Source organism: Salvia hispanica, chromosome 5, assembly GCF_023119035.1.
Source record: "Salvia hispanica cultivar TCC Black 2014 chromosome 5, UniMelb_Shisp_WGS_1.0, whole genome shotgun sequence".
In the NCBI taxonomy this organism is placed as follows: Eukaryota; Viridiplantae; Streptophyta; class Magnoliopsida; order Lamiales; family Lamiaceae; genus Salvia; species Salvia hispanica.
In genome coordinates this window covers 5,589,763-5,616,923 of record NC_062969.1, presented here as the reverse complement: position 1 = coordinate 5,616,923, position 27,161 = coordinate 5,589,763, and the positions used below count along the sequence as shown (strand labels likewise).

The following is a 27,161-nucleotide window of genomic DNA, read 5'->3' as shown; positions in this document are numbered from 1 at the left end:
TATGCTTATGAGCGAAGAGATTGGAAACTTTGTCCACAAGATTCAAATTCCTTTAAAATCATTATTCAGGAAAATATTCGAGTAGGTTCTCAATTATTCAAGAATGTTGATAGAGTATAATCATAAGGCTCTCAACGCTCCACGTCCTCTTTCAAAAAACCCTATCGACAAAATATATACTCCTCCTTCCCCAAATTCACAAAACCCATAGACATTAGACGCAGAAGTAAAATACAGTCAGAAACAATGGCGACGAAAGAGATGCAAGTAGTGAAGGGGCTGGACATCGAGAGATACATGGGGAGATGGTACGAGATCGCATCGTTCCCGTCGAGATTCCAGCCGAAAAGCGGCGTGGACACACGCGCCACCTACAGTCTGAACCCCGACGGCACGGTTCACGTGCTGAACGAGACGTGGACGGATGGGAAGAGGGGCTACATCGAAGGCACCGCCTACAAAGCCGATTCCAACAGCGATGAGGCTAAGCTCAAAGTCAAATTCTACGTTCCCCCCTTTCTGCCTATCATCCCCATCACTGGTGATTATTGGGTTCTCTACCTCGATGCTGATTATCAGTATGCTGTAGTTGGCCAGCCCTCCCGCAATTATTTATGGGTATGCTCCTTCTTTCATTTTTCTGCTGTAGAGCAACACAAATGCTAATTTTTTAATTTTTAATTACGAATATTCCTTGATTGTTTATAATAAAACTAGTAACTAGATCTGGAATTTGGGCCCCCCTTGGAAATCGGCAATATATAAGATCAAAATTATTTTTGGATTGGATAGAGAACACAATTTAAAAGAGTGTGATTTTTAAGATCGGAAATGTACCAGAATTCGCCTAAAGTTTATGGTTTTAGGACCTATATTACCAAACATTAGTAGTGTGGGAGGAGTAAAAGGATTAGTGAATTTGTGTTGCAGATTCTGAGCAGGAAGGCTCATATTGATGAGGAGACATACAATATGCTGGTGGAGAAGGCCAAAGGGGAAGGATACGATGTGAGCAAGCTCCACAAAACGCCTCAATCTGATACCCCGCCCGAAACTGAGAACGCCACCAACGACACTAAAGGCATCTGGTGGCTTAAATCCATCTTTGGAAAATAGGATGTAGTATAAGATAGTACTCCATGTTGAACAAGAAGACTATGTATTCATATTAATATTTCGTCTTATTTCCTCCTTGTGCATAATATAACATGCTAAGAGTTTTTATCTAGTACTCCTACTTACTATGCTCTTTTGATAAGTGGCTTACAAAATGGTCCAAATTGTTGAATGAAGTTCCACCACTAGTGGTTGCATCTTGTGCAACTTTGCTCAATGCCATCGCACGAGCCCTTCTATCCATCCACTTGTGCGATGTAGCTTCGAGTACATGTCGTGCTAACCCATCCGAACTAAGCAAGGCCTCGTCGCCTACACATACCTGAACCCCAATATCGAGTTCGTTCTCTATTAATGTCGCGTTGACAAATTGGTCAGCGCCCATAGGCCATGCCATCATCGGCACTCCAGCAGTGATACTTTCCAATGTCGAGTTCCAACCACAGTGCATGAAGTAGGCACCCACCGCTTTGTGTCTCAATATCACAACCTGTGGAGCCCATCCCCTGATCACAACCCCTCTCCCCACAACTCGGTCCTCAAATCCAACAGGAAGCACTCCATAATCACTCTCTATTTTATCCTTCACCACTAATATGAACTTGACTCCACTTTTCTCTAATCCCAAGCATAACACTTCCAATTGCTTGTTACTCAATAATGTCTGGCTTCCGAAACATACGAACACCACCGTTCGATCTTGACACGTGTCGAGCCACGCGGATATTCTAGAAATGGGTACCGAACTCGATCCGCCCCGGCCGACTGCCCCAATCTCAATAGGAGGCAAAAGTGGCCCAATGGGCCATATCCGATTATGGCCCAACGCCTTAGCCAAATAGTCCAAGTAAGCACCCTCCAACTCCGTAAACGTATTCAAAATCAGCCCATCACTAACTGTATTAGCGCGGAAGGAATCTTTAACGAATTCCAAAACTAGGTCTCCCTTCACGTAGCTCTGATAGAGAGGGCTCAGCTGCCACCAGGGGTAAAACGGGGAATTTGGAATCTTTGGAAACCGAATGACCTCGTGGTCGTCGTCTTGGTTTCTCCTCGTCGGAATCTCACACCAGAGTGAATTGATGATGGAAATGGCGAGAGCGCCGCAGGGGGAGAAGACGTAGCGGGGGATGCTGAGCTGGGAGGCGAGGTGGTGGGTCCACCCGAGAAAGAGGTCGGAGATGATGGCGGAGGGCGGGGAGGGGTGGCTGCGGAACCAGCGGAGGAGAGGGTCGTGGAGATCGCCGAGCGCGTGGAGCATGAAGCGGAAGGCGTCGGGGGGGAGTTGGAAGAGATTCTCGACGCCGGCGGGGATGGCGGGGTGTGGCGGGAAGGGGAGGGAGAGGGCGGAGATGGAGGTGGGGTGGGCGGCGAGGAGGCGGTCGAGGAAGTGGAGGTTTTTGGGGGTGACGACGACGGTGACGGTGAGGCCGGAGCTGGCGAGTTGAGCGGTGAGGTCGAGGAGCGGTATCATGTGGCCCTGAGCAGGGAATGGGAATACTAGCACGTGTGTGTGCATTCTGGATTTTGATTAAACTTAGACAAGAATTGAATGAATTTGGTTGAACATGTGAAGTCTGATAAGCCAGTATTTGTACATAAATTAATTGGAGTTAATTACATTTAAAAAGTATTTTGCGATTGACAAATTGTGATTGGTAAACGTGTTGGGCACGATTATCACCACCGACTACCTAATATAAATACAGTTCTAGTTGTATTATGATAATCGAATTTGTTAACTTATATATTTTCAATAACTGAGAGTAAAATTCTTAACAAACTCTATACATATGTACAAGCAAAATTTCTAACCGAAAATTCTAGATCCTCATATTAACTACTTCGTGCTGGGTCAATATAACTCAAGGGAATCAATTTCATTGCGATTCTTCACATCTTAAACGATTAATTATAAACACTCTTCCAATTGCTTATTAGTCGATATTGTTTGGGGCATTTTAACATGCAGAGGGCTCAGCTGCCATCAAGGGTAAAATGGGGATTTCGGGAGCAGTATCATGTGCCCTGCCTAGAACGTGCGCATGCATGCATGTGAGAACTTAAACAAGAACATCAAGTTTGTTTTCTATTTTTACACATTAATCTAATGTGCTTTAGAAAACAATTAATTCATATGCAATTGATTACTGGTAACATAAGTACCCTTTTATACTATATATCAACTGTAATACTCCATCAATTAATAAAAGTAAGCTGATTATAGCTATAAAAAAGAACAACAGTGTTGCATTGTGATATTACCAACACTGCCAACGTGATTATAACCTTTAAACAATGTGGTGACAGAGAGGAGGAGCAACCAAAGATTTGAGCCTCAAAACAGTATACAAGCAATATAAACACTGCCAAACTTCACATTTTATCAATTCATCAACACAACTTAGCCACGTATGAGATCATCCCCTTCTTTCTGAAGCATTTACAGTACAGTACAACATTGATTAGTCTTCTTCGCCTGCTTATAAAACATCTGTTTCGAAATAACTTGCATCAGAATGATCAGCAAAAAAAGAACTTCACATTTATCAATTCTTTAACACATAACAAGTCGAAGAAAAGAACACTTCTAACTACATTAAGCATCTCATTAAGGAAAACCACCATGTCTACCCCATCTACACCAAAGAATAAAAACTTAACTGATAAAGTCAAAAAATTTACAACTCCCAGAAAGTTAAAGCCGGAGGAGCAAAATGAGCTTAACTTCATTTGGGCTTTTATAGGGTCATGTACTTTTGAAGATTACCTTAGATATATAAAATTGGAAAAACTAATCCCTAGTTTACTTTGAACTTTGAAGGATTGGAGTTTTTGGGATATCCCAAGGGACCTTGATAATTTCTATCATTTGAGTTTATTTTGTTTGATTCATATCTCATTCATGTAGAATTGGAGAAATCCTACAAATGAGGATAAAAATTCCCAATCTATCTTTAATAATCATGAAAAGTAAATGCCCACTAAGAGTATTTTTGCTTATGCTCATCACCAGTAACCATGATGACATCATCTTAGGGAAAAATTCAACCACTGCTAAACTTATTCAACATTTGATACAGTGCAACTTATAGAATTTTCAATACGGTTTGAGATCAAAGATAAGTCAGGTGGGGATGGCAATGGGACAGATTATAAAAAAAAACAGAAAAAAGGCCAGGTCGAGGTGGGTCTAGAGTCTCAACTCGGTCAGACAGGTCCCTAGAAGGGTATGACTCCAGTCAAACAGGAACAAAACGGATCTGGGGTCAGTGAATTTTAGCAGACTTATTCCACATATTTTAATCATTTTAATACATATATTCATTCTAGACACTATCCAACCACTTCCCTTCCTTTCCCTTCATCACATCACCACTTCTCTAATGCATATACATGCTACATTTCCCTGTGACTCTTCTGTCATTACATTTTCTGAGAGTCTCAGCAGCTACGTCTGCCCAAATTCTGCACTTTCACCCATGGACACACCCACCACTCCAGATGCTAGTAATAGACACCATGAGCCCTCCTCATCCCTGCCATTGGTTTTGTTCCCCTACATATTCCTCTTCTTCCCACTTTAAAGTCACTAAATATACTGACATATTAATGTTCTATTTTCTCAATTTTCTTCCACTGCCATCAATGCAAGAAATTCTATTTTCTTGATTTCTACTATTGATTTGTTTACTTCATTCTTGCAGATCGGCAAGTTCTGTAATCCAACTTAAATTGTGAATGTAAAGAAGAACCCTATTTTAAATAGTTGAAAAATAAAGGAAACAGTAAACTGGGGGTGCAGCAGACTAGACACGCTGGGTTTCATGACAGGGCAGGGCCAGACGGGAGCTACTGAGCTGGCCCACATGTTTCCCAGGCTGAGTGGATCCTAGGAAAATCCCATCCCATCCCAGACCTCCCCATTGCCATCCCTAAAGCCAAGGATACTATATAACAATAGTATAACATGCAACTAGACTCATTAATAAAATATAAGTACATTTTAACGTTATCGATTTTCTTCAGGGGGAAAGATAAATGTTTTTTCTTTTTTCAATTTATTAAAACATATCCTAAGAAATCAAATAAGGATGAAAGGGTGCTCTCGGTGTAGATCGTGTGGAATCATATGCACTGTAGAACACATACAACAGATTAATGGTTCATGATTCAATTATGTCAGGGAAATAAGAGACCATTTGCTCTTGGAGATTTATTTTAGAGGCACCAGATGATCCAACAATAAACAAACCTGAGAAGCTGCACTGAGATCTGAACTCTTCTCAACCAAGCTATCAAGCTTCTCACCTCGTTCTAGCACACTGTCAATAGTTTTGTGCTGAGACAAAAACCAAATACAAGTATATCATTATAAAAAGGTTAAGATAGAGGATCAGGTGAAAATATCACAAAGATCTTAGTGTATTAACTTGGAAGCTTAACTAAACCAACAGTATCTAGCATTACGAAAATTCTAAATACATGCTAGAGTAGACCGTGCAGAGTAGTCCCCGTACAGGCTTTCAGTAACTACATGGTACAATCTTCTAATCTTCAATATATCACACGAAATGAGAAATGTGAATTTAAAATCTCAAATTATGAGGAGCATAGTTGAAAAAAACAAGTGAAAGAAAAAAATACACCTAAGTAGTTAGAATGTTGAGAAGTTAGCAGAGTTAGAAGAGATTGGTGACAATTTGCAACTCAGGTGGAAATGTGCTTCCCCTCTAACTAGTGCATTGTGAGTATGGTGTGTGTGAGTTGTAAGCTGTAACTCAAAAAAAAAAGTTATAAGAGATTACTTACAAGAATAATTTTAGTTTCATCCAACTCCCGCTGGATTCTTAACAGCTTGTCCGCCTCAGCGGGATCCTGAACAGTTACAGGGGTACTAAATTAGTAAACTACAATACATGGAGAGAAAAAGAAAACAATGTTCACTGAGAAAAATTGCAATTCTTGACTAGCATACCTGAAATTTGGTAAGTGCCTCACTTAGATAAGGCCATTCTTGACTGTTGTCAGCTTGGGCTGTTTGCCATGAATCACCAAAATTCTTTAGATATTCATCGAAGACCTGCCAAACAATAAAAAGTTCATTCAATTTCATACTACGAAAAAGGTCTTTTTCCTTGCAAAGTCAAAACATTTTCACTGTAGCATGAGCCAAGAAGATTATGGATACCTGGTTGAGCAGTGAAAATGCACTTCGAACAGGATAGTGGTCATCCATAAACCCCAATACACACAAGCCATTTCGATTATAAGAATGAACCTTGTATTCTGATAAATAACAATCAAAGAAGATGTTAATTGATTGTATCTATTAATAGACTACCTTGCATAACAAATTGAATAAACAAGCAACTACATGTTCTGCGCACAGCATACACATCAAAATAAGTTATCAGTAATCAACAACAAAGAGAGACAAAAAACATAAACCAGCAATTCGAAAACAAACTTGAGGGAATAATACACACCAAAGTAAAAGATAGTGTATAAGCTAAACAAAGCGCAAAGCCCCTCAAATCACTAAAATCCGCACAATCCCTAGACAAATCGAACCAAAAACTAATCAATCAACAAATTGATGAAGAATCGTATGAGACTGACCTTCATGCTGCACCGATTGGCGTTGTCCGGGCGGCGTCCGTTTAGCTACGGTCCGACCAACAAAAACAATGAACTCCTTAACGCTGTGGCGTTGGAAAAATCCGAAACTGCTTAGATCCGTGGCGTTTGCCAATATAATCGGATCCGCGCCCTCCGGGATGCATTTCAGTACCGTCAGCGCCGTGATCTTCACCATTCTCTCTCTGCGGCACTCGTTACGGAAGGCGAGAAACCCAAATTTGGTGTAATAAAAATTTGAAATTCTATATTCTCTTATCGCAGAATTAAAAAAGTGTTTATGATGGGGGATCTGATGCTCTTCACTTTGCATTTCTATTTTCTTGCAGCAAATCGTTATTGGATTTTTGCATTACATTATTTTATTTCTTTGTTATACTACGATGTCGATTGAAGTTATTCCTTTTAATTTAATTCAATTTTTGGTTTATGTTTCATAGTAGTATTTCTTCATTATTTTGTAGTAGTATTGACTTTATCACAAAGTTTCAATGATATGTACATATTTTATTTTGAAGCAAATGTTTGCTAACTTAAATTGTAGTAATTTATTTTGATGATTAAATTGAATGTGTTTTACCATTTCAAAAAGCAAAATATTCTAACATTAAAAAGGAAAGGAGTAAATTTATGTTACACATATTTTATATTATTACAGCGCAATTTTTTTTTAAAATATTAAAAACTATAAATTTAATTATCAAAATGTCATAGTATAACTAAAAAGTTTAGCAAAAAAAAAATTTAATAGTCATATTACTATAAAATGTAGGACTCATATTTGATTAATTTTTTCATTATTTTTAAAATCTGTGAGTTAAGACTCCTATTCTAAAATGGAAAAAGTATAATTTGAGAATAATATTTTATAATTCAGACAATCAGTGAAGAGGGAAGGGGTAAGTAGATCACGTGAAGCGTAAAATAATTGGGATCGAGTGGAATTAAAAACATGAAATTAAAGGAAAAAGCAACATTGAAAAGAGGACAGTCGCTGACATTCAGACATACATTGTTGGGCTGGCATCAGTTCACTACATAGCCAAAATTAAAAAAAAAGAAGAAATAAGGACAAAATAAAAGAAGATTGATTCATGGATTAATTTCCGCATCAGACGGTAGCAACTATAATCAACTACCCGACTGCATCGCAGGTTCGCAATATTAAAGAAAGAGTAAAAAGCAGTAACTCACCACTGGTAGTGCTGCTGGATGAGTTGAGAGAGAGAGAGATGAGTGGCGGGAGAACAGTGAAATGGAGTTTGGTGATTCTTGCTGTGGTGTTATCGCTCTGCGTTTGTGGGCCAGCTCTCTTTTTTAAAGTGAAGAAGGGTTTCAACTCCAAGGGGATTTCTGCTTCTTGCGCTGAATGCATTTGCCATTGCTCCCCACCTCAATCGCTCTCACAGATTTCTCCTGGTTCGCCATTCTTTCCTTCTGCTTTTTTGCTTCTATTTTGATAAAATTGAAGTCTTGATAATGTTTCTACTCTTTTTTACTATGAATTCAGCTCTGCGTGTTTCAGCATTATTTGCCCTTTTTCATCTTCAGCTCTGTTTACTCAAAGGTGTTTTTTTTAAAGAAATGGAATAAAGGTTAATTTGATTGCGACAACTGATACTATTGGGGAAAATATAAGCATATAATGCCAATGGAAAATTTTGAAGCACTCTTTTTAGTCTCAATATACACGAGATTATCTTCATCTATTCCTATGATCTATAGCAGCGTGCGTGTATATGTGCTTGCTGTTATTGTAATTTACTCCAAGTTCTGTGTTAGTGTATGGCTACATGAAGTAAAGAGGTTATGCTGATTGACAGACTGTGAAGCTCTTTTCTCCAGAAATAAGATTATTTAGTAAATTTGCATTTTGGAGCATGTTTAAGGCATTCTTATTCCTGAACCGAGTTGCTGTGCTGCCTGAGCTACCTGTACAGTAACTTTTCCAAGCCATAATGTAGGAGGAAAGAGTGAAAATATATTGTTTAGATGCTGATATACAATGAGGGGAACCAGATCCTTGGTTGGTTTCACCTTTCCAATTGCTCCAAGGCCTTTAGAACTTATTTTCTCTGTCTTCTATTCTCTTGTAATTATAATTCTTAGTTTTTTAGTGATAATTTTAAGATCAAAATCCTAGGTGCTATTCGTCTGATTAAGGTCTTGAGCAGGTTTTGTCACAGAGACGAAAAAGTTGTTTGAACTCTTCTGGTTTGTCTGCAATATTGCTATCACCTTCTCCTGTCCAAGTGTACACCAATTTTTAGTCGCATTTGTTTAGTTCTAATTGTGTATTTCTTATTGCCTGTCTTCCCTTTCCCTTGTCATATCAACAAGAGGAAAGAGAGAAGAGCAACACGAGAATGAAATACGTTAGTGAAGGAAGATGCAAATGAACCGTTGAGTTAGGCCTTCTTTACCAACAAGCTATTTCATCCGTTATTAACTAGTAGTAGAAGTTATTTGTTCTCTGTAGAAACTTTTGGGTACTTTAGATTTCTCTTCATTTTCATATTCTTAGATTATGTTTGCTTGACTCTTAAAATGGAGAGTCACAACAATTTGTAGCTTGGAAACTCAATTTTACTGACCCTTTATGAAATTTTATAACTTGTGCGTTTTTCTGTGGTGTTTGCAGGCTTGGCTCACCTCATTGTTAAAGGTAAGAATATTGGACTGAATTTCTCTTAGTGAACATTTTTTGTGAATTTAGTTAGCATGAAGAAATCATGGTGGTCTGGCAGATTGTGGAAGAGATGATCCTGATCTCAAGGAAGAGATGGAGAAGCAATATGTGGACTTATTATCCGAGGAGCTAAGATTGCATGACGCTGTAGGCAAACAACAATCGCAACACATGAACATCACTTTGAGGGAAGCAAGGAAGTCGGCTTCTGAATATCGCAAGGAAGCTGAGAAATGCAATGTTGCCACAGAAACCTGTGAGGGAGCACGCGAACGAGCTGCCCTGCTACTTACTCGGGAGAAGAAGATAACAGCTTTGTGGGAACGAAGAGCTAAACTTCTTGGTTGGGAATAACTGTAGCAATGATGCTCTGTAATGAATTGTTTAGGTATTGTACAATGTTTTAAAGTTTGCAGAAATCTCAAAATTCTGCTGCAGCTAAGATTACAAGTGTCTAACAACAAAATTTTGAAACTTTCATCCAAAAATTCTAAACTAAACAAAATCCAAATTTCTCCATGCTCATTGTAACTGGGAGTTACAAGAAAAAAAAAAGTAACAGTACTAGAATAAAGCTTTGCTAGAAGGGATCTATCAGAAAAATGATAATTTTGAATATAGATAACCTTGAAGAGAAGCTCCTACTGCGTGCCTGCGCCAAACGAGTGATTAGCAAACGCAAGCTCATCATCTGGCACAGCTTCATCTTGTTGCTACAAATCAAGAAAACATGATAAGTACTATATATTAGTAACATATATGTATATATCCATAATCCTGCTTCTGAGCAGAAAAGAAAGAAACAAAAAAATGCAACATAATTATGGCCATGATAATCTACGATAGTGCAGAGGAAGTGTGATATAAAAAGTTAAGATAGAGTCGAATGATTGCCTACCGGCTTGAGCATAACATTCACCAGTTCATCCATCGGATCATAACCTTGAGGAGTATATCCTGGCAGTAACTTTGGTTGCTCGGAGAAGAGCAAGTCCTCGTTAGAACTTGATCTGGATTCTGTAGCCAGCTTTACATTCTGCTGCACAAGAGCTGAAGCACCAACGCTTGATCCGCCACCAGTATGCATATCCATCTTCTGGTTCAAGACCCCACTACCCTGCCCTTGTTCTGCCCAACATTGGGCCATATTCTGCACATCGCCCGTCGACCCTACCTGGCACTGCATTTCTCTAGAAACTTCGAAGCCAGAAGAAAGAACAATAGGGTTGTTCTGTAAATAAGCCCCTGAAGAGTTATTATCACTGAAAACATTTAAAGGCAACTGACTGTGAAAAGGCTCAGCAGAAAGCAGAGGATTTGGGTGCATTTCAGATGCCTCGACTCTTTTCTGCCAATGAGAAACACCATTATTGATGGATTCCAAGGCAAAGGAAGCCGACTGATTAATAAACCCTCCACTACTCGCGTTTCCATGCAGCATCTGCGGATTATTCATGGGACCACTCGCCAAGTTGTTCAAGCTGCTTAGAGCGGTTCCAGTTGAACTCCATTTCCCTTGTTGTGTTGAAACTGACATTCTCGAATTGTTGAAATTTGCATTTCCCTTGTTGTGTTGCAACTGATCCAGTTCCAGAGACGGCTGAACTCCATGAAATAAACTCGTATTTCGATTGGAAGTTGGAAGGACGTAATGCATTTCCCCAACTGAATCGATGGAGTTGCTCACGTTTTGAACTTGACTTGGATGGACTAGAGTGGAATGAGTAAGGTTATGAATATTCACACTGGCAGGACTGTTTACTCGACCAAGCATGCCCCCCGTGCAAGGTGATAATGCAACATTAGTTGGTCTTGCTCCACTAAAATCTCCAAATCCATCCAATGAACCCATATTCATGACACCGGGATCATTATCCATGCTTGCTTGTTCGGTTGCAGGATTAATTTTTTTCAGGTAACCCCTATACTTCTGCAGGACAATAAGTAACAAGAATTACGGAGTATTAAAAGAGAAGATAATTTTCTTTGCATCTAAAATAGGAGGCTATTCCATTAGTTCATGATTTTATTCACTAAATGGTTAGATGTAATTTTCAAGGATGCAAATACTTTCATAGGCAAAGGAAATATTATTACCTGGAGATGGCTCGCCACATTTTCGCGGGTAATGCCTTCGACGTTCATTAAGTTCAATATTCTTTTGGGAACGGCCCCTGCAATGAGAAACATAATCAAAGGAAATTAGACATTAGGAAGTTCAATATCAAAAGGAGAAATTTGTGTAGAACTCACTTTCAATTCCCAACTGACTAATTGATTGGAGAAACTTCATGTGAAGCTCTTTAGTCCAGGTAACCCGGCGTTTCTTGCGTGGCACATTGTCTTCTTCATCTTCATCATCATTACCATCGTCCTCATCTTCATCATCCTTTTTCTTTCTATTACATTTTTCATCATTTTGGTCCGATGAAGACCCATGACCTTCTCCAATTGCCTGAAGAGCTTTGGTTTGATTATTCTGGTTCTTAGGCTTGCACTTCATCCTCCTTACTACATGCTGCCAAATGTTACTCAGCTCTTCAATCCGAATAGGTTTCACCAAATAGTCACAAGCTCCATTGTTAACCCCTTTAAGTACAAGCTCGGGATCACCATCTGCCGACAACACTGCAACGACATAGCATCAGAACAAGTTACAAGCTGAACAAACCACCATAATAAACACAAATTTAGGTTGAGGTGCACTTACTGATAACCGGTATATCCAACTTAAGACCAACAAGTTCCAAAAGCTTAAAGCCATCCATGTCGGGCATGTAGACATCGCTAATCACCAAGTCGAATCTGTCATTGTCTTCACTGATCATCTCCCACGCAACCCTCGCCTGGCTCGCTGTAGTGACTGTGGAAATAATAATAATATGTCTTATTCATGAAAACAGTGGATTCGGCAGTTAGTAATTTAACCAAAAGAATCAAAATCCCGGATTCATTAAGGGGTCGTTTGGTTGCTTTGTTTACTCTCGACTCGTCAAAATTTTATTGTATCTCGTGATTAACCATTTATCCCTCCCTCTATGACTTCAAAAAAATCACCAAACATGGTTTCAACAACAGAATTCAGGAACACTGACAAAACAACATAACTGAAAACGCGAATTCGACAAACCAAATTTCCATAGGCGACCAAGTAACAACTCAAAATTCAAACTTTTCAAGAAAAAACAAACCATTATAGCCGCATTTTTTGAGTAAAGTTTCCAATAACTTCAAGCAAGTTGGGTCATCATCAACAGCAAGAACACGCATCCCCGCCGGGAAATTCTCATCAATAACAGTCATTTTTAACAATTTCAAATCAGAGTCTGAAAATCAAATCTCCAACACAAAAAAGTTAGTTGCTTTAAAACTCCCGCCAAAATCCCACATGAAAAAGAGCTTCTTTTAACATCCTGTGAAGCATTGACTGAGAAGACAGGAAGTTATCACAGACACAAACAAAAATTACACAGCGTGTGCCAGCAGAGTGAAGAATTAAATCCTGTCTCCTCTCTGTCTCTCAACTAAGTGATTTGTTAGAGAATGCTGATACAGTCTCTAACACGAGTATTTATATAGGACTTGTGAAAATTATTGTGTTCCGTAGATCAAAGTTAACAACTTAAGATCTTCACCGTTGGATTTGCATCAACCAATATTTTTGGTAAGTGTTTATGGGCCTGGGTCTCAAAGTTAAATTAGGAAAAATTTTGCTCTTTTTGGAAATTTAAAAGGTTTCCTTAGCCATATTTCTTCCCTGCGCGACTGCAACCTACAAATGGTTGTTTGTGACATATGGTAATTGGTTACGGCTATTTATAGACGTTGTTATCAATTGAGAGTGGCTCCATCTAGTTATTCAGAATCGTTAAAATTATTTATAACTTGAATGCTTATTATATTACCCTTTTTCCTTTTCTGAAAATCATTGGCATCTTTCAGCACTGCAAAATTACCCTATTTTGAAAAAGGAAAGGTTATTAATAATGATATCTATCACCAAATTTAAAACAAAATCTCTTCATCTTATTTTTTTTTACATATATATCAGTTGGAAGGGTATGAATTCAAGACTCACAAATATTGTTTCTACTAATTGATTTTAAGATACAAAAAGGTACTAGTACTATGAAATAATGAAATCATTCACAATTGTAAACATCTGAATTTTCTTATCAAAAAAATTAGAAAATCTAAAAATTCTATAACGTGACTCATTTGCACTTTGCAGAGTACTGATTTGTTTTCATTTTTCAGCCACTTTACTTGTAATCTTTAAATGGCTATAGTATTCTATTTTGTAGAACTTTTTTTTGTTCCCATACTAACATAAATTGAAGCAATATAATTATTTTGGTCTTGTTACCATGTGATGATTAAAATCTATTTTAATAGAATTAAAATTTGATAATTCATAACAGGAAAAAAAGTTGACCATGTTTGTGCTTTATTTCCATTTTGGTGATTAATAGGTCAAATATAATTATGCATATGTATAAACTTTCGTAGTTTTTACTTTTTAGCTCCAATTTTATGCGATTTTAAGTTTGTAGTATTATTTACTGTATTTATGTAATCGCGATAAAAAATTCGATATATACAATGGTTTACAAAAGGAGCATCAATTTTTCATAATTCATAATGAAAGTGTACAACTCGAAAATACAGATACACATGAAAAACAAAAAACCTTCAATTTCCACTGTCCCATGTCATGGAGGCTGCAATACAGAAAACAGTTTATGACCATTATTCCAAAGATGATTTTACTTAAAAGTCTGATAAACCATATAGAAAAGTTAAAGACTGAATATTATATATACCTGTCTTAGCAAGAGTCCAGTTGCTGTCATCACCAAGTGCCCAAAAGAAATAGCCTCCAAGCCCCTGAGCCTTAGCAAACTTCACCTTAGCCGCTATCGAAGTAGCATCGTCGTATCCAACCCAATTCGTCCCAGAATACGAATACGTAGACACTGTCGCGTTGTCGAAAACCACCGTCGCATTATTCCCAGCGTTGAACTCCACAACCGCCGAATAAACCAGCACGCCGCCGCCCTGGCCCGCTCCGACGGCCGGCGCCCCGATCCCGTGCTGATCCGGATCCTTGAGCATCCACGTCCGCCCATACGCCGGCATCCCCATCACTATCTGCTTCGATCCCACCCCGCCCCTCTTCCACGCCGCCACGCCGTAGCTAGTGCTCACGTTGCTTTTACTATCATACAGCAGCGCGTGCGCCGCTGTCGCATTCGGCTCCCATCCGCCGTGGTAGTCAAAGCACATTGGACTTAAAATGTCCACATACCTTAGACGACGTATTGCCAGAAATAGTAAACATAAAATGAGAGTAATATTCTAGATTTATGGAGAAAATTAGGTAGAAATATGAAAAAAATATCTGTATCATACCTCCTGATGGCGTCCCCGGGATAGGCGCGGGGCCCGGGGTACGACAGGTCTGGGGAGTAGTAAACGGCGGCCGAGAGCAGCAGCCTCGGCTGGGCCGTGGCGAGGGACTCTTGGTTTAGAAGGGATCGCCATTCTTTGAGGAGGAGTGCGAGGTTCGACATGTCTTGGGCGTTGCTGGGGAATTCCCAGTCGAGGTCGAGGCCGTCGAAGCCGTGGTGGCGTGCGGCGGTGATGGAGGATTGGATGAAGGCGGAGCGGGAGGCGGAGGAGCTGGCCATGGCGGAGAAGGTGGCGGGGTCGGCCCCTGCTCCGCCTATGGAGAGGATAGCCTTGGATTTAGGGGTGGAGGCGTGGAGGGTGGAGGTGAAGGCGTGCATCCATTGATCGTCGTTGGGGTTGAGTAAAATTTGGAATGTGTTTGGGTCGATTAGGACGAAGGCGTAGAATAGGTGTGTGAAGTAGGCGGTTGGTATGGATGAGGGCGGGAGAGACTCTGCCTGCCACGACGGCCAGTATGCGGCTTTTACGCCGCCACGGTGAGGTGGTGGAGAGGGAGAAGCTGCAATATGATGGGACGATGCATAGAGAGTGGTGATGAGAAGAGAGAGAATTTTATGATAACCCATATTTTAGTTTGTGTTGTTGCAGGAAGTAACTATGCTGTTGCTTGTATATATAGATAGGTGGATAGATTTAGCAGTGTAAACGGAACGTTGGATCTAATTAGCATGATGTATGTTTATGTTTATGATGCCTATGAGGACATTCACAAGAACACAAAGCTGTGTGTTTGTTGTGTGCGTCTTACTATGAATAGATTCTTGTTTGAGGCACAATTTTCTTCAACTTGTTAATCTGGTGTTTTGATTTTGTAGTTTAAATTGTTGTTTGACAAAATATTCAGCTAAACAAAGGGTCAAAATCTTTTCAGTTTTGTGGTTGAATATTGAAGATACAATATAGCAGTCAATTCCTTCTTATCGAGGCATTTTTACATTTAGAAAGTTTTTTTTACAGTTGAATCAAATCTCTGAGTCATTTTCATATATAATACAATAACTTTTTACTATTTTTAACTTTACTCTCTCTTACTTTATTACTTTATTCACTTTTTACTTTATCTTTTATACGTTTTTCTTTTTTATTTTTTTTATCTATTACTCCGTAAGGGTGTCTCCAATGGCGGAAGTCCTGGTAGGACGTCGCCGACGTCCGCCGTAGTGAAGGGGAAGGGCGCCCACGCCCGTCCCATGTGCCTGTCCCATGTCCTCACCCCTCAGCCCGACGTCATATCTGACGTCCGCCACTGTGGCTTGGGTAGGACGTCCCACCGAAAATTAATTTAAAAAAAAAAAAAACTCTATAAATACGGCTCGTGTCGAAATTTTAATTCCATAAATTTTAATTTTAATTGTGAATTTATTAATTTTATTGCGGGAAGTCCTAGTGAAATGGGAAGTCCTAGTGATGACGTGGCATGAATTTTGTGTGGGAAGTCCTAGTGGGAAGAGCGCCACCGGAGACACCCCTAAGTATTTCCTCAATATTCCTTTCTTATTTTACACTCCGTGTCGAAAAATTTCACATCAATTATGAGAAAACGGAGGAAGTAACATTTTTTTCACACTTACTTTACAATGCATTGACTTTTTGGCATTTGTTTTTCAAAATTTTAACTATTTATTATGTGTTCAAAAGTTTTGCCTCAACCATAAAGTAACGGGGATTTGCAGTCCAATTTCAATCTCATTAATTAATTCGGAGCAAATATCATGAGAGAGTCGTATCACATTCATATGTCTGCAAAAGAGTCTGATACGTATTAATTCGAAGAAATACTTGGAGAGGGAGAGAGAGTAGATAATAGATTGGAATTTCACTCTTGTGAAAAACATTAAATTCTTCATTATTTTATTAAAATATTATAATATACTACTAATTCTTCATTTTTTATTCTAAGAAAATATTTTACATATATTTATAAGATATGGTATGTAGAAAGATATTCTAATAAACCAAATCAAATCATAACTGACTATATAATAGATCAAATCAATAATAATATATGAAGATTATAAAAATGAATTGTATTCTAACGGATAAGGCAATGATTAGATAATTAGTCATATGTTTCAAATTAATCTGAATATGCACGAATGTACCCGGAAAGGTTATAATAATGCCTGTAAATTACTAATACACCCCTGTAATCATTCTCCAAATGCAGCAAAATCAGTCTCAAGTTAGGGGCAAAACTAACCCATAGAATTCAGTCATCCTAGTATAAAATCGCTCTGCTACCCAAGCTCAACAACCCAGATCATCCGTAAGTATTTCCTCAATTATCTGTGTTATCTGTAATCCAGGTCAAAGAGCTCGAGTGTCAGAACTCTTTCTGTCTCCGTGCATGTGTGTGTTTTGGGATCTGCATAAGTTTTGAGTAAGCTGTAGGTTTTGATTAGAAACTGAAAAGAGTGTTGAGTCAAAGGGATTTCGAAATTGGGGGCTTTACAATTTCATCTTAACAATCAAGAACTAATCTTTTTGTGTGATGATCGGTCACTAAAATAATTGCATGTTTAATTGCTTTCAATTTTTTCTAATTCCGATTTTGTTGAATCGCTTACTAATTTCTAACTCTGGTGCAGTATTATTCTGTTTTATGAGAAATGAAAATGAAGAGCGTCAAGTTCTTGTTGTTGCTATCATCCCTAATTGTGGTGGTCTCTTATACAGCGGTAGAGTTTCTGTCTTTTTTCAGTTTGTAACATTTTTCCAATACGATTAGTTATGAAATGAATGAATGTGTGTGCAGACGGCTGCGCCGCCGCCGACTTGCCCTGCTGATGTTTCAAGTGATTGTGGTTCTGGTGAATGGGAAGGGGACTTCTTCCCAGGCATTCCAAAAATTAAGTATGAGGTGAAATTTGTGATAAGTTTTTTCTTTTCCCAATAATAGTTACTGGAATTGATGAATATGGTGATCATGGTTATCCTTTGCTAATGTAGGGTCCTACCAGTAAGAATCCTCTTGCCTACAAATGGTATAATGCCGAAGAGGAAATTCTTGGCAAAAAGATGAAGGTGAGAGTTACATTGTGGTTATGCTAAATGCTTTTCAGCAATCTTGTTTGTAGAGGATTTGTTTTGGAACCTAAAATTTTAATTTGACCTAGGATTGGTTGAGGTTCAGCATTGCATTTTGGCATACATTTCGTGGGACAGGTGGTGATCCGTTTGGTGCACCCACAAAGACGTGGCCTTGGGAAGATGGAACTAATTCTTTGGCAATGGCAAAGAGAAGAAGTATGGTTTAAGCTGCTAGTATTTAGTTCTTAATTTTGATTTAAAATGTATTTATTTTATCTGATGTTTTTGGAATTTGATTATTCAGTGAGGGCGAACTTTGAGTTCCTTGATAAGCTTGGACTTGATAGATGGTGCTTCCATGACAGGGATATCGCCCCAGAGGGTAAAACGATTGAGGTTAGTTGTTGGTGCATAAATTCAGTTAATCTGATAGACTGATATCTTTCTCCCTTTGAAGACAGTAAAATAGAGTGGAAAATCATAGCTCTTTTGTTCGAAAAAGTTACTATCTTATTAATCTGATGCAAACTTAAAATTTCAAATATTTGAGTTTGCTTATATTTGTTTGTGATTTTGTAGGAATCTAATGCTAACTTGGATGAAGTGGTTGCTCTTGCCAAAGAACTCCAGGTAGCTTTACGTATTGCCTTTTAAAAGATAATAACAAAGCAATAGCATGGCAATCTCAATTTTGATATTCATGCATATGAAGTTGAGATCATCACAATTTTCTCTATAAACAATTTGAAGCTTTTTATTGAGTACAAACTTTGTTCAAGTGTGCATTGAGTACAAACTTTGTTAAGTGTGCTCATAGACACTTTCTTCCAACATTCCTGTCTGTAAACACTAGGGCACAAGGATTCGTCCTTTGTGGGGTACAGCTCAGTTGTTCTTCCATCCAAGATACATGCATGGAGCTGCAACTAGGTACACGACCGTATATGTTTGTTCTATTTGATGACTCATTATTGAATGTTCACCGCCTGCCTAATATTCTGACCTTTTTGTTATGCAGTCCTGAACTAGGAGTGTATGCATACTCAGCAGCACAGGTCAAAAAGGCAATCGAGGTTGGTGATTGAATCACTTGGTCACAACCCATTAATACATAATATAGAGTTATACTCGACATCCCTTATTTTGCATTATGTTTGACATTCCATTTTGTGCCTATAGGTTACGCATTATCTAGGTGGAGAAAATTATGTCTTCTGGGGTGGTCGTGAAGGCTATCAATCTCTTTTGAACACAGATATGGAAAGAGAGCTCAATCACATGGTGCGATCATTATGCTATGTTATCTTTTCATGCCTATACCTGAATCATTTCACGTAGATTTCTATTTGTGTGCCTTGTATGTTTGCTTCTAGTAATTTTTTTGCTAAGGTTATGAATCAAACGATTGTCATTTTATTGCAGGCACATTTTTTTGAAGCAGCTGTTGCCTACAAGAAGAAAATTGGATTCAATGGTATTTTTATATATTACTTTGTGTAGACATTGACATTTATTTCTGAGTTGCAACACTAATATGAATGGTTGATGGTAGCTCCAACTCGACCTCATTCTAAATTTGTGCTTTACCAGAAAAATCGAACCATTAACTGCAACACTAATCTGATTGCTGTCGTTGACAATCGTTTTCAGGGACGCTGCTCATTGAACCTAAACCCCAGGAGCCTACAAAACACCAGTATGTTTCTGTCAACGGGTACATACTATGCATAAAAATATTCAGCTAACATGACATATCTCAAAACTTGCCAGGTATGATTGGGATGCTGCAACATCAGCTAACTTCCTCCGTAAATATGGATTGATAGGTAAAAGTTGTGTCCTTTACTCCTTTATGCATAGTTCTATCTTCACCGTTTTACAGAAATAATAACGGGTTTATTTAACAAGATTGACATTAGAAAGCAAAGTTGTTACTCGAGTGGAGTTGGATGAATTGATTGTGGCACTGTTCTGATTCAGCTGAACATGTCCTTTGCATTTATTTTTTTCCTCAAATTCTATGCAGGTGAGTTTAAGCTGAACATTGAGTGCAACCACGCAACTCTCTCAGGTCACAGGTATGCTGTGTTCTGTTTCAGAACTCGTAATTTAATGACATTGATTGTTTCCCACCATTCACACATGAGTGATGAGTGAATTTAGTATTCCTGACACCCAGTTGTACACTGCAGCTGCCATCATGAGATTGAGACTGCTCGAATCAATGGCATATTGGGTAATATTGATGCAAACTCCGGTGACCCCCAAGTCGGTATGTTTATTAGACTTTTCTGCTCAGTCTACCACACCGATGTTAATGCATTTTGTTCTATTTCAGCAATTAATAATATGAGTGAGGCCATGTTGTGCAGGTTGGGATACCGACCAGTTTATGATGGATGTTGGAGAAGCAACACTAGTTATGCTCTCCGTTATTAAAAATGTACGTGTATTAAGTAGTTTTTCATGCACAATGAAAGAAGTATTAGAAGTATATAAATCTAATAAACAATGTTTTTTTGTTTTATTTATGCATCACAGGGAGGGTTGGCACCCGGTGGGTTTAATTTTGATGCAAAATTGTAAGTTTTCTTTTCTTTGCCTACATTTGGTTGCAGATTGAAAATCCAATACTATATTTAAAAAAAAGAAAACTATATTGATCTGTTTTATGTTGATGTATTTGTAGGCGGAGAGAGAGCACAGATGTCGAGGATATCTTCATAGCTCATATCGCGGGTATGGATACCATTGCACGTGGGCTTCGAAATGCTGCCAAGCTAATTGAGGTAGTCATTTCTTCATTCTACATAGCTTCTTTCTCCAAGCCTTTCCATCTTATGTCAAAAATTGCGCTGTCTGTGTACTCGTGCAGGGTGGTTTGTTAGATGAACTAGTTCGCAAGAGGTATGCAAGTTTCGACACAGAATTGGGAGCCCAGATCGAGGCAAGTTTCACCGTTCCGACCTCTTTTTTCGTCTATTTTTTGTATTGTTCCATCCTATGGTTGATGATTGAATAATGCAAACAGGCTGGAAAGGCTGATTTTGAGTTACTTGAGAAGAAGACTATACAATGGGGAGAGCCCAAAGTTGGTTCTGCTAAGCAGGTAACTGCAATTGTAGATTAATTCAATTTTTGGAATGCATTTTGTAAGTTTCTAAAAAATATGTGTGGGAATGGTGGTTGCAGGAGTTGGCGGAGATGATATTCCAGTCTGCAATATAGAGTCGACCATTTCTTAGTGTTTTTTTTTCTCGTCTACTTTGGATATAGCTTCTTCTATTTTGCGCAACGGACTAAACTTTAATAAACTTAGAGACGTATACTCTCTTTCGTTTGTGATATAATTCGATTTCTAAGGAGATTGGTGTATTTGAAGTTCAGATATTTAATGTTACATTCGTTTAGATTTGACGAACTCAGTTGTAAAAGAACCCAAGTACAAAATCTTTTCTCATAATTATCCGTTAAAATAATAGCATAGAAAATTTATTGTTCTCTTTAAAAATGAACCATTAAAATAATAGCATAGAAAATTTATTGTTCTCTTTACATTAAAGAGACTATTTAATTAAGACATTTCTTTTTGGCCAAGTAATACCAAAATTAAATTAAATAATTGATCAAAATAAGTTGATTTGATTTGATTTTGGTAGTAAATAACATAATTAATACCAAAGGCAATCATAACCATATATATTCTTGACTAAATTAATGTTGATCAAGACATTATATAAATATCAATGTTCCTTATTAATAATAGGAAACATAGTACTTAGTCAACAATTAATGACTAATTAGGAAATTCCTCATTCAAATAATGTGTCTTGTACCAAATTTATGTATTATGGAATATATTAAAATTAAATTTTATTTAGGATTCTATCATATGTAACATATGTGAGACTTAAAACATATTACGCTTATCTTTTGAGTTGAAATTAATTCCAGCAATCTCTGAGTATTTTCTATTGTTAACCCTAAAATATTTTTACATCTTTCATTCTATTTTAAATGCCTTTTTGACATGGTTACTTAGGAGTAAGTTAATTAATTAGAGAGTGACATTCTATCCCATGTGTAGGAGTGTAGAGTCAAGAAAGAGCATATGGCACACAAATAGAAGGAAAATGAGATATTTCAAGTAACACGTTCATGTGGTCTATTACTAGTACAAACAATTTGATAGTAGGAGTACAAAATTAATGTCATATGAAGCCTGCTAGATAATTTTGCAAATAATCGCTACTATTACTATATACTACGAAATGACAAAATTACTAATCATGATGAATATTGATAAGGTGTTTTTACAACAATTCAAGGACGTTTTGCATCGATTAATTGTTTTATAGTATTTCACAAAATTGGAATGATATAAACATGGCATCGTTTCCAGTTAATTTTTCTTCCATGGTTTACCATTTTGCTTTTTCACTCGCTAAGAGAAGGAACTGCCGACTGCCATTTTGGTAGATATATTTGGAGAAAGAAACAAATTGGATTTTAATACCTTAAATATAAAAAAACAATTCTATGTTAAATGTAGAGATCAAGTACCATATCCTGGAGAGGCAAATCAGCCTAAAAAACCGAGTCAATAATCGATACCATGAGACCATTATGAGTGATGGTCTACCATAAATTTTTCAATCAAAATAATAGTAGTAACGAAAGCACTATGTTAAAAACGATGAACATGCAAATCACAAAGAACATATCAATCAACAAATTATCTAATTAGTTTTTCAATGGAGCGTCAAAAATCTGTGTATTAGATTAGTACTTTATGCAGGTCGCAGGATAACACCATTTTCTGCAAGCACAACATTGATGGCATAAAACCACAAAAACATTACCCTCAATAGGAAAATCAAAATAGAGAAAGAAACAGAGATAATCCATAGTTTCAAGCCTTTATCTTAATAAAAAAACACCATTATCTAAAAAGATAGGTTACAGTCTACAAATGAAGACTTAAACCTAAAACCAATTAGCATAAAGCAGTAACAAAAAAATTCCCAAGCAGCACCTCAAAACCCTAGCTTGGTACGGCGCCAATGCCTGCGCTTCGCATTGTACCTACAAATAACAACAACACTCTGCTGAATTTCCCCCAAAAATAATTATATTTCAAAGTAACTGAAAACTAGCAAAAGCAAAATACCTGATGGTGTTGTCCGTGCGCATACGGATCCAGTAAGGAATTGGCCTATTTTGCCTCTGCTTCTTCGCCAGCTTCTTCTTAATCATGAACGTCTTGTGCGACGGCTGTTCACAATTTCGTTCCGTTATTTACAAATAATGGAAAATAGATCAACAAGCTATTTACTCTATACGAAACACATATGGACGAGAGAGAGAGAATGGTCACCATTTTCGCCTAAAGATGTTCAGCAATGGGCGAAAGCCTCTGGTTGAGATGGAATAAAACCCTAGATTTGAAATAGGGATTTCGTCTAAATATGTGAACACACTATAGGAATGGGCTGAGTACTTCTGGCCCACTTAAATATGGGCCTTTACAAAATGGATATTAAAATGTGACTATTGGATCGGATCATCGCATCTAAAATTGAACACATTTTTTTGAAATATTTTTTTATCATTAATCACCTAAAAAATCCGAAGTAACAATATCCACGAGCTATATATGTTGGCCAAGTTATAAATGTGCAAATGGATTCGAGTACTAAGAGCATCCCCATCGCCATGTCCGTCCGTCCGTGCCAGCGGCAAGGAGATCCCCGTCCGCCGCTGCGAGCCGTCCGTCCGTACCGCTGAGCAGCACACACGGCGCTCTCTAATTCGCCAACGGCATAGCTGTTGGCAAAATTGATTTTTCTTTTTTTTTTCAAAAAAAAAAATTCGGAAATAATTCAAATAATACCAAAAATTAAAAATATATATTTTTGGATTCCCAAAAAATAGAGCCGATTATGGACGTTTTGGATTTTTTTTTAATCTCAAAATCATCTATAAATAAACATATTCATCATCCACTTTTCACATCAAATTATCTCTCATTCATACTTTTTCATACTAAATCATCTCCATCTTCCTCTCTCACTCAAACCCTCTCTAAAACATTCAAAAATGGATTTCACCAATCTCATTGCGGAAGCGGAGCGCGAACTGAAGGAACTGGCAGCGGAAGCGGTGCGACGGATTAACATAATTTAACAATTATTAATCGCACAAATAAATCACATAATAATCCGATTTATTTAGCAGATTATTTAGACAAAATCTATTCACGTAATTCTCACATGTATCATGCTCATAACTTGAATTAATCATGCTTTAAGAATATTGAATCCTAAAACATGCTTTTCTACGGAGCAGAAATAATACCTAATTAATTCTCCAAAAAATTGAAGATAGCTAGCAGCTTCTCCACGTGACGCTTTGAATACTAGACCACAGATCTTCTCTCTTGGTTCCCAAACTGTACTCCGATATCAGATGAGCTGATCTCACCAGAATACTAGGACTTAAATAAAAGAGACAGAAAAACTACTCCTAAGAGGAGATGGAAATTCGACCAACTCAATATGAGGGGGGCGACATTTTCGAAAATATTAAGAATAAAAATTGTGATGATTCTGTCTCCTTTATTCCCCTATTTATATTAAGTTTCTCTTTGGGCCCAGACATGGATCTATGGAAGGTTTTGGATATGGGCTCATCCAATTTACTTTTTACTAATTAAATTGAACCCACAATTTAATATAAGCTTAATTGGAATATTACGAGCAGCCACTACAGAAGTAATATTGAACTCTCCCCATCTAAATCCAAAATTATAAGTAATCCGGGTTTCCGTTTTAACTTTCATTTCCCGCGCTTAAGATAAAAATTTCCATTAATTAATTAATGTCTGCTATGGACTTAATTAATTAACTTCTTATTAATTTCAAGAGTGGACTTAGCATGAAACGCTTATTTATTATTCATAGAGTAATCAAACTCCAACTAGCTAGGTTCCGAATAATAAAACCTTGTTTCGCGCTCCTCTTGAGGACATTATCAAACGAGACTCTCCTCGCGCACGATTCAATATAATAGCAATCCTAGCACCGCTAGATATTAATCACCACTACCCAATATATCAGGTTTCTTGGGTTACGAAAAACCCGCACCATTTGATAAGTCAAAATAATGCATAATCAATACCGTATGCTCAATGCTAACCTACATTGATTAAGAAACAAATATTTATCAAGACCTCGCCTTTCAGTAGATAGCCTAAGGACAAGTCTTGCTGTTAGATCCGTTCAGTGCTATACCACACCAATGTCATCTTATTTCAGTAAGGCTTAGAAATATGCGGACTGACATTGCAACCTTTCTCGATGGATAGTCTAATTCCATCTAGGTTGTGAAATTCTTCTTTTTCTTTGTTTAGGACTGACCGTGTTACCTTAAAGTGGACGCCGCCCACAACCGGTCTACTAAAACAAAGACTTAGACCTTGTTAAGTTAACTTATACATTTAAACATGCAATTAACATCCATTAAATGTAAAACATAACAACATTATGACAAAAATAATCTGTTTTATTCATTGGAAAATAAAATAAGAGTTTTACAGTATTCAATCACTCGAAACGTGATTTCTAGTATATAAACTCTAACAATCTCCCACTTATACTCAAAACACTTTCGAGTATACAAAAAATGTGCTAATGTCTAATTCTCCCACTTACACTGAAAGCGAATTGAGGTCTTGTATTAGTCGAACTCTCATTCCTTCAACATGACTCTCAAATGGCTTGACCGCTAATGTCTTCGTGAAAGGATCTGCCAGGTTGTTTTCTGACTCAATCTTGACCACTTGTATGTCTCCTCTCTGCACTATATCTCGAATGATATGATACTTCCTCTCTATGTGCTTGCTCGCTTTATGAGCATGTGGTTCCCTCGAATTTGCCACAGCACCAGAATTGTCACAATAAATGGTGATGCTCTTGGGCATATTCGTAACCACACTTAAGTCCAGAAGGAAGTTCTTAAGCCATACAGCCTCTTTTGCAGCCTCCGAAGCGGCCACATATTCGGCTTCCATGGTAGAGTTTGCAATGCATTTCTGCTTTACACTCTTCCAAATTACAGCTCCACCTCCTAAGGTAAACACATATCCGGAAGTTGATTTTCTCGAATCTACGTCAGCTTGAAAGTCGAATCTGTATATCCTAAAGGACAGAGCTCGGCTGTATTGTAAACTAGAATATAGTCCTTAGTCCGATTAAGGTACTTGAGTATGTTCTTTACGGCAGTCCAATGTCCTTGGCCGGGATTTGATTGATATCTTGCTACCATGCCAACAACAAAGCAAATATCGGGTCTAGTACAAAGCATAGCATACATGAGACTACCAACAGCCGAGGCATATGGTATCCTTCTCATCTCTGCTATCTCAGATGTTGTCTTTGGACACATCTCTTGAGATAAATGGATGTCATGTCCAAAAGGTAAGAAACCTTTCTTGGCATCTTGCATGCTAAAGCGTCTAAGTACCGTATCGATGTAAGATTCTTGGGATAAGCACAACGTTCTCTTTGCACGGTTCCGAAGAACCTTGATACCGAGAATGTGTCCCGCATCACCCATATCTTTCATCTCGAACTGGCTGGACAACCATGTTCATACTGATGACAACATCTTTTTATTTTTTCCATTTAGAAGAATGTCATCTACATACAAAACTAAGAACACAACATTTCCCTTTTCAACCTTCTTATACACGTAACTTTCATTGGGGCATTTTTCGAATCCAAACTTTTGAACAGTTTGACCAAAACACTAGTTCCATGATCTAGATGCTTGCTTAAGGCCATAAATGGTTTTCTTAAGCTTCCAAACCATGTGTTCCTTGCCCTTTACTACATAGCCTTCGGGTTGTTCCATGTAGATGGTCTCCTCAAGACCGCCGTTTAAAAACGCAGTCTTAACGTCCATCCGCCATACTTCCCAATCCATGTAAGCTGCTATAGACAAAAGAATACAAATCGATTTGAGCATGACCACTGGGGAGAAGGTCTCATCGTAGTCGATGCCTTCCCTTTGGGTATACCCCTTAGCCACTAGTCTTGCCTTAAAGACTTTAACTCGTCCATCGGGTCCACGTTTACGTTTGTATATCCACTTACTCCCAATTGCAGTACAACCTTCGGGTAGGATAGACAAATCATGGGTTACTATGGTGTAG

At 37.9% G+C, this 27,161-nt stretch overlaps 8 protein-coding genes across 9 annotated transcripts; 3 read left to right on the top strand and 5 right to left on the bottom strand.

Moving 5' to 3' along the window:
* The first annotated feature begins 162 nt into the window (after positions 1 to 162).
* Positions 163 to 1,228, top strand: LOC125188293 (temperature-induced lipocalin-1). The gene is made up of 2 exons (XM_048085069.1): positions 163 to 618; positions 931 to 1,228. Exons 1-2 carry the CDS (start codon positions 247 to 249, stop codon positions 1,114 to 1,116), a joined length of 558 nt encoding a protein of 185 aa, XP_047941026.1. The 5' UTR covers positions 163 to 246; the 3' UTR covers positions 1,117 to 1,228.
* LOC125188291 (UDP-glycosyltransferase 89B2) lies at positions 1,163 to 2,686 on the bottom strand. The gene has a single exon (XM_048085066.1). The coding sequence runs from the start codon at positions 2,633 to 2,635 to the stop codon at positions 1,235 to 1,237; it is 1,401 nt and encodes a 466-aa protein (XP_047941023.1). The 5' UTR covers positions 2,636 to 2,686; the 3' UTR covers positions 1,163 to 1,234.
* Positions 2,687 to 3,319: 633 nt separating this feature from the next.
* Positions 3,320 to 7,111, bottom strand: LOC125186096 (VAMP-like protein YKT61). The gene is made up of 6 exons (XM_048082413.1): positions 6,739 to 7,111; positions 6,308 to 6,405; positions 6,095 to 6,199; positions 5,929 to 5,994; positions 5,372 to 5,458; positions 3,320 to 3,610 (listed from the first exon to the last, which is right to left on the bottom strand). Exons 1-6 carry the CDS (start codon positions 7,067 to 7,069, stop codon positions 3,560 to 3,562), a joined length of 738 nt encoding a protein of 245 aa, XP_047938370.1. The 5' UTR covers positions 7,070 to 7,111; the 3' UTR covers positions 3,320 to 3,559.
* Positions 7,112 to 7,763: 652 nt separating this feature from the next.
* On the top strand, positions 7,764 to 9,887 carry LOC125187537. The gene is made up of 3 exons (XM_048084147.1): positions 7,764 to 8,175; positions 9,398 to 9,421; positions 9,504 to 9,887. The coding sequence occupies exons 1-3, from the start codon at positions 7,989 to 7,991 to the stop codon at positions 9,797 to 9,799; spliced, it is 507 nt and encodes a 168-aa protein (XP_047940104.1). The 5' UTR covers positions 7,764 to 7,988; the 3' UTR covers positions 9,800 to 9,887.
* A 136-nt stretch (positions 9,888 to 10,023) lies between these two features.
* Positions 10,024 to 12,748, bottom strand: LOC125189282 (two-component response regulator ARR12-like). The gene is made up of 6 exons (XM_048086574.1): positions 12,637 to 12,748; positions 12,156 to 12,308; positions 11,699 to 12,073; positions 11,543 to 11,619; positions 10,344 to 11,375; positions 10,024 to 10,158 (listed from the first exon to the last, which is right to left on the bottom strand). Exons 1-6 carry the CDS (start codon positions 12,746 to 12,748, stop codon positions 10,087 to 10,089), a joined length of 1,821 nt encoding a protein of 606 aa, XP_047942531.1. The 3' UTR covers positions 10,024 to 10,086.
* A 1,389-nt stretch (positions 12,749 to 14,137) lies between these two features.
* LOC125189281 (class V chitinase CHIT5-like) lies at positions 14,138 to 15,483 on the bottom strand. The gene is made up of 3 exons (XM_048086573.1): positions 14,858 to 15,483; positions 14,269 to 14,753; positions 14,138 to 14,166 (listed from the first exon to the last, which is right to left on the bottom strand). Exons 1-3 carry the CDS (start codon positions 15,481 to 15,483, stop codon positions 14,138 to 14,140), a joined length of 1,140 nt encoding a protein of 379 aa, XP_047942530.1.
* Positions 15,484 to 17,097: 1,614 nt separating this feature from the next.
* LOC125190910 (xylose isomerase) lies at positions 17,098 to 21,368 on the top strand. Of its 2 annotated transcripts, none has more exons than XM_048088333.1 (21): positions 17,098 to 17,183; positions 17,506 to 17,595; positions 17,673 to 17,777; positions 17,867 to 17,941; positions 18,034 to 18,163; positions 18,252 to 18,343; positions 18,527 to 18,577; positions 18,801 to 18,877; positions 18,966 to 19,020; positions 19,127 to 19,228; positions 19,370 to 19,421; positions 19,598 to 19,643; positions 19,718 to 19,773; positions 19,974 to 20,025; positions 20,140 to 20,219; positions 20,320 to 20,390; positions 20,489 to 20,529; positions 20,637 to 20,736; positions 20,823 to 20,894; positions 20,979 to 21,056; positions 21,140 to 21,368. In XM_048088333.1, the coding sequence occupies exons 2-21, from the start codon at positions 17,527 to 17,529 to the stop codon at positions 21,173 to 21,175; spliced, it is 1,440 nt and encodes a 479-aa protein (XP_047944290.1). In that variant the 5' UTR covers positions 17,098 to 17,183; positions 17,506 to 17,526; the 3' UTR covers positions 21,176 to 21,368. The 2 variants fall into 2 exon arrangements, with proteins under 2 accessions (XP_047944290.1, XP_047944289.1); XM_048088332.1 differs by lacking the exon at positions 17,098 to 17,183 and adding an exon at positions 17,203 to 17,297.
* Positions 21,369 to 22,847: 1,479 nt separating this feature from the next.
* On the bottom strand, positions 22,848 to 23,432 carry LOC125190476 (60S ribosomal protein L39-3). Its single transcript, XM_048087798.1, has 3 exons — positions 23,325 to 23,432; positions 23,118 to 23,221; positions 22,848 to 23,032 (listed from the first exon to the last, which is right to left on the bottom strand). The coding sequence occupies exons 1-3, from the start codon at positions 23,325 to 23,327 to the stop codon at positions 22,984 to 22,986; spliced, it is 156 nt and encodes a 51-aa protein (XP_047943755.1). The 5' UTR covers positions 23,328 to 23,432; the 3' UTR covers positions 22,848 to 22,983.
* Positions 23,433 to 27,161: the final 3,729 nt, after the last annotated feature.

Coding starts and splice junctions, on each gene's coding strand:
- LOC125188293 (XM_048085069.1), top strand. CDS start 247: ATGGCGACGAAAGAGATGCAAGTAGTGAAGGGGCTGGACATCGAGAGA. Junction 619..930: donor CCTCCCGCAATTATTTATGG/GTATGCTCCTTC, acceptor TTTGTGTTGCAG/ATTCTGAGCAGGAAGGCTCA.
- LOC125188291 (XM_048085066.1), bottom strand. CDS start 2,635: ATGCACACACACGTGCTAGTATTCCCATTCCCTGCTCAGGGCCACATG.
- LOC125186096 (XM_048082413.1), bottom strand. CDS start 7,069: ATGCAAAGTGAAGAGCATCAGATCCCCCATCATAAACACTTTTTTAAT. Junction 6,406..6,738: donor CCAATCGGTGCAGCATGAAG/GTCAGTCTCATA, acceptor GTTATTTATCAG/AATACAAGGTTCATTCTTAT. Junction 6,200..6,307: donor CATTTTCACTGCTCAACCAG/GTATCCATAATC, acceptor ATTGTTTGGCAG/GTCTTCGATGAATATCTAAA.
- LOC125187537 (XM_048084147.1), top strand. CDS start 7,989: ATGAGTGGCGGGAGAACAGTGAAATGGAGTTTGGTGATTCTTGCTGTG. Junction 8,176..9,397: donor GCTCTCACAGATTTCTCCTG/GTTCGCCATTCT, acceptor TGGTGTTTGCAG/GCTTGGCTCACCTCATTGTT. Junction 9,422..9,503: donor GGCTCACCTCATTGTTAAAG/GTAAGAATATTG, acceptor GTGGTCTGGCAG/ATTGTGGAAGAGATGATCCT.
- LOC125189282 (XM_048086574.1), bottom strand. CDS start 12,748: ATGACTGTTATTGATGAGAATTTCCCGGCGGGGATGCGTGTTCTTGCT. Junction 12,309..12,636: donor CAAAAAATGCGGCTATAATG/GTTTGTTTTTTC, acceptor TTATTTCCACAG/TCACTACAGCGAGCCAGGCG. Junction 11,376..11,542: donor ATGTGGCGAGCCATCTCCAG/GTAATAATATTT, acceptor ATTGTCCTGCAG/AAGTATAGGGGTTACCTGAA.
- LOC125189281 (XM_048086573.1), bottom strand. CDS start 15,483: ATGGGTTATCATAAAATTCTCTCTCTTCTCATCACCACTCTCTATGCA. Junction 14,754..14,857: donor CCCGGGGACGCCATCAGGAG/GTATGATACAGA, acceptor ACGTCGTCTAAG/GTATGTGGACATTTTAAGTC. Junction 14,167..14,268: donor CTGGACTCTTGCTAAGACAG/GTATATATAATA, acceptor TCTGTATTGCAG/CCTCCATGACATGGGACAGT.
- LOC125190910 (XM_048088333.1), top strand. CDS start 17,527: ATGAAAATGAAGAGCGTCAAGTTCTTGTTGTTGCTATCATCCCTAATT. Junction 18,578..18,800: donor CTCTTGCCAAAGAACTCCAG/GTAGCTTTACGT, acceptor TGTAAACACTAG/GGCACAAGGATTCGTCCTTT. Junction 20,737..20,822: donor ATGCTGCCAAGCTAATTGAG/GTAGTCATTTCT, acceptor GTACTCGTGCAG/GGTGGTTTGTTAGATGAACT.
- LOC125190476 (XM_048087798.1), bottom strand. Junction 23,033..23,117: donor CGCACGGACAACACCATCAG/GTATTTTGCTTT, acceptor TGTTATTTGTAG/GTACAATGCGAAGCGCAGGC.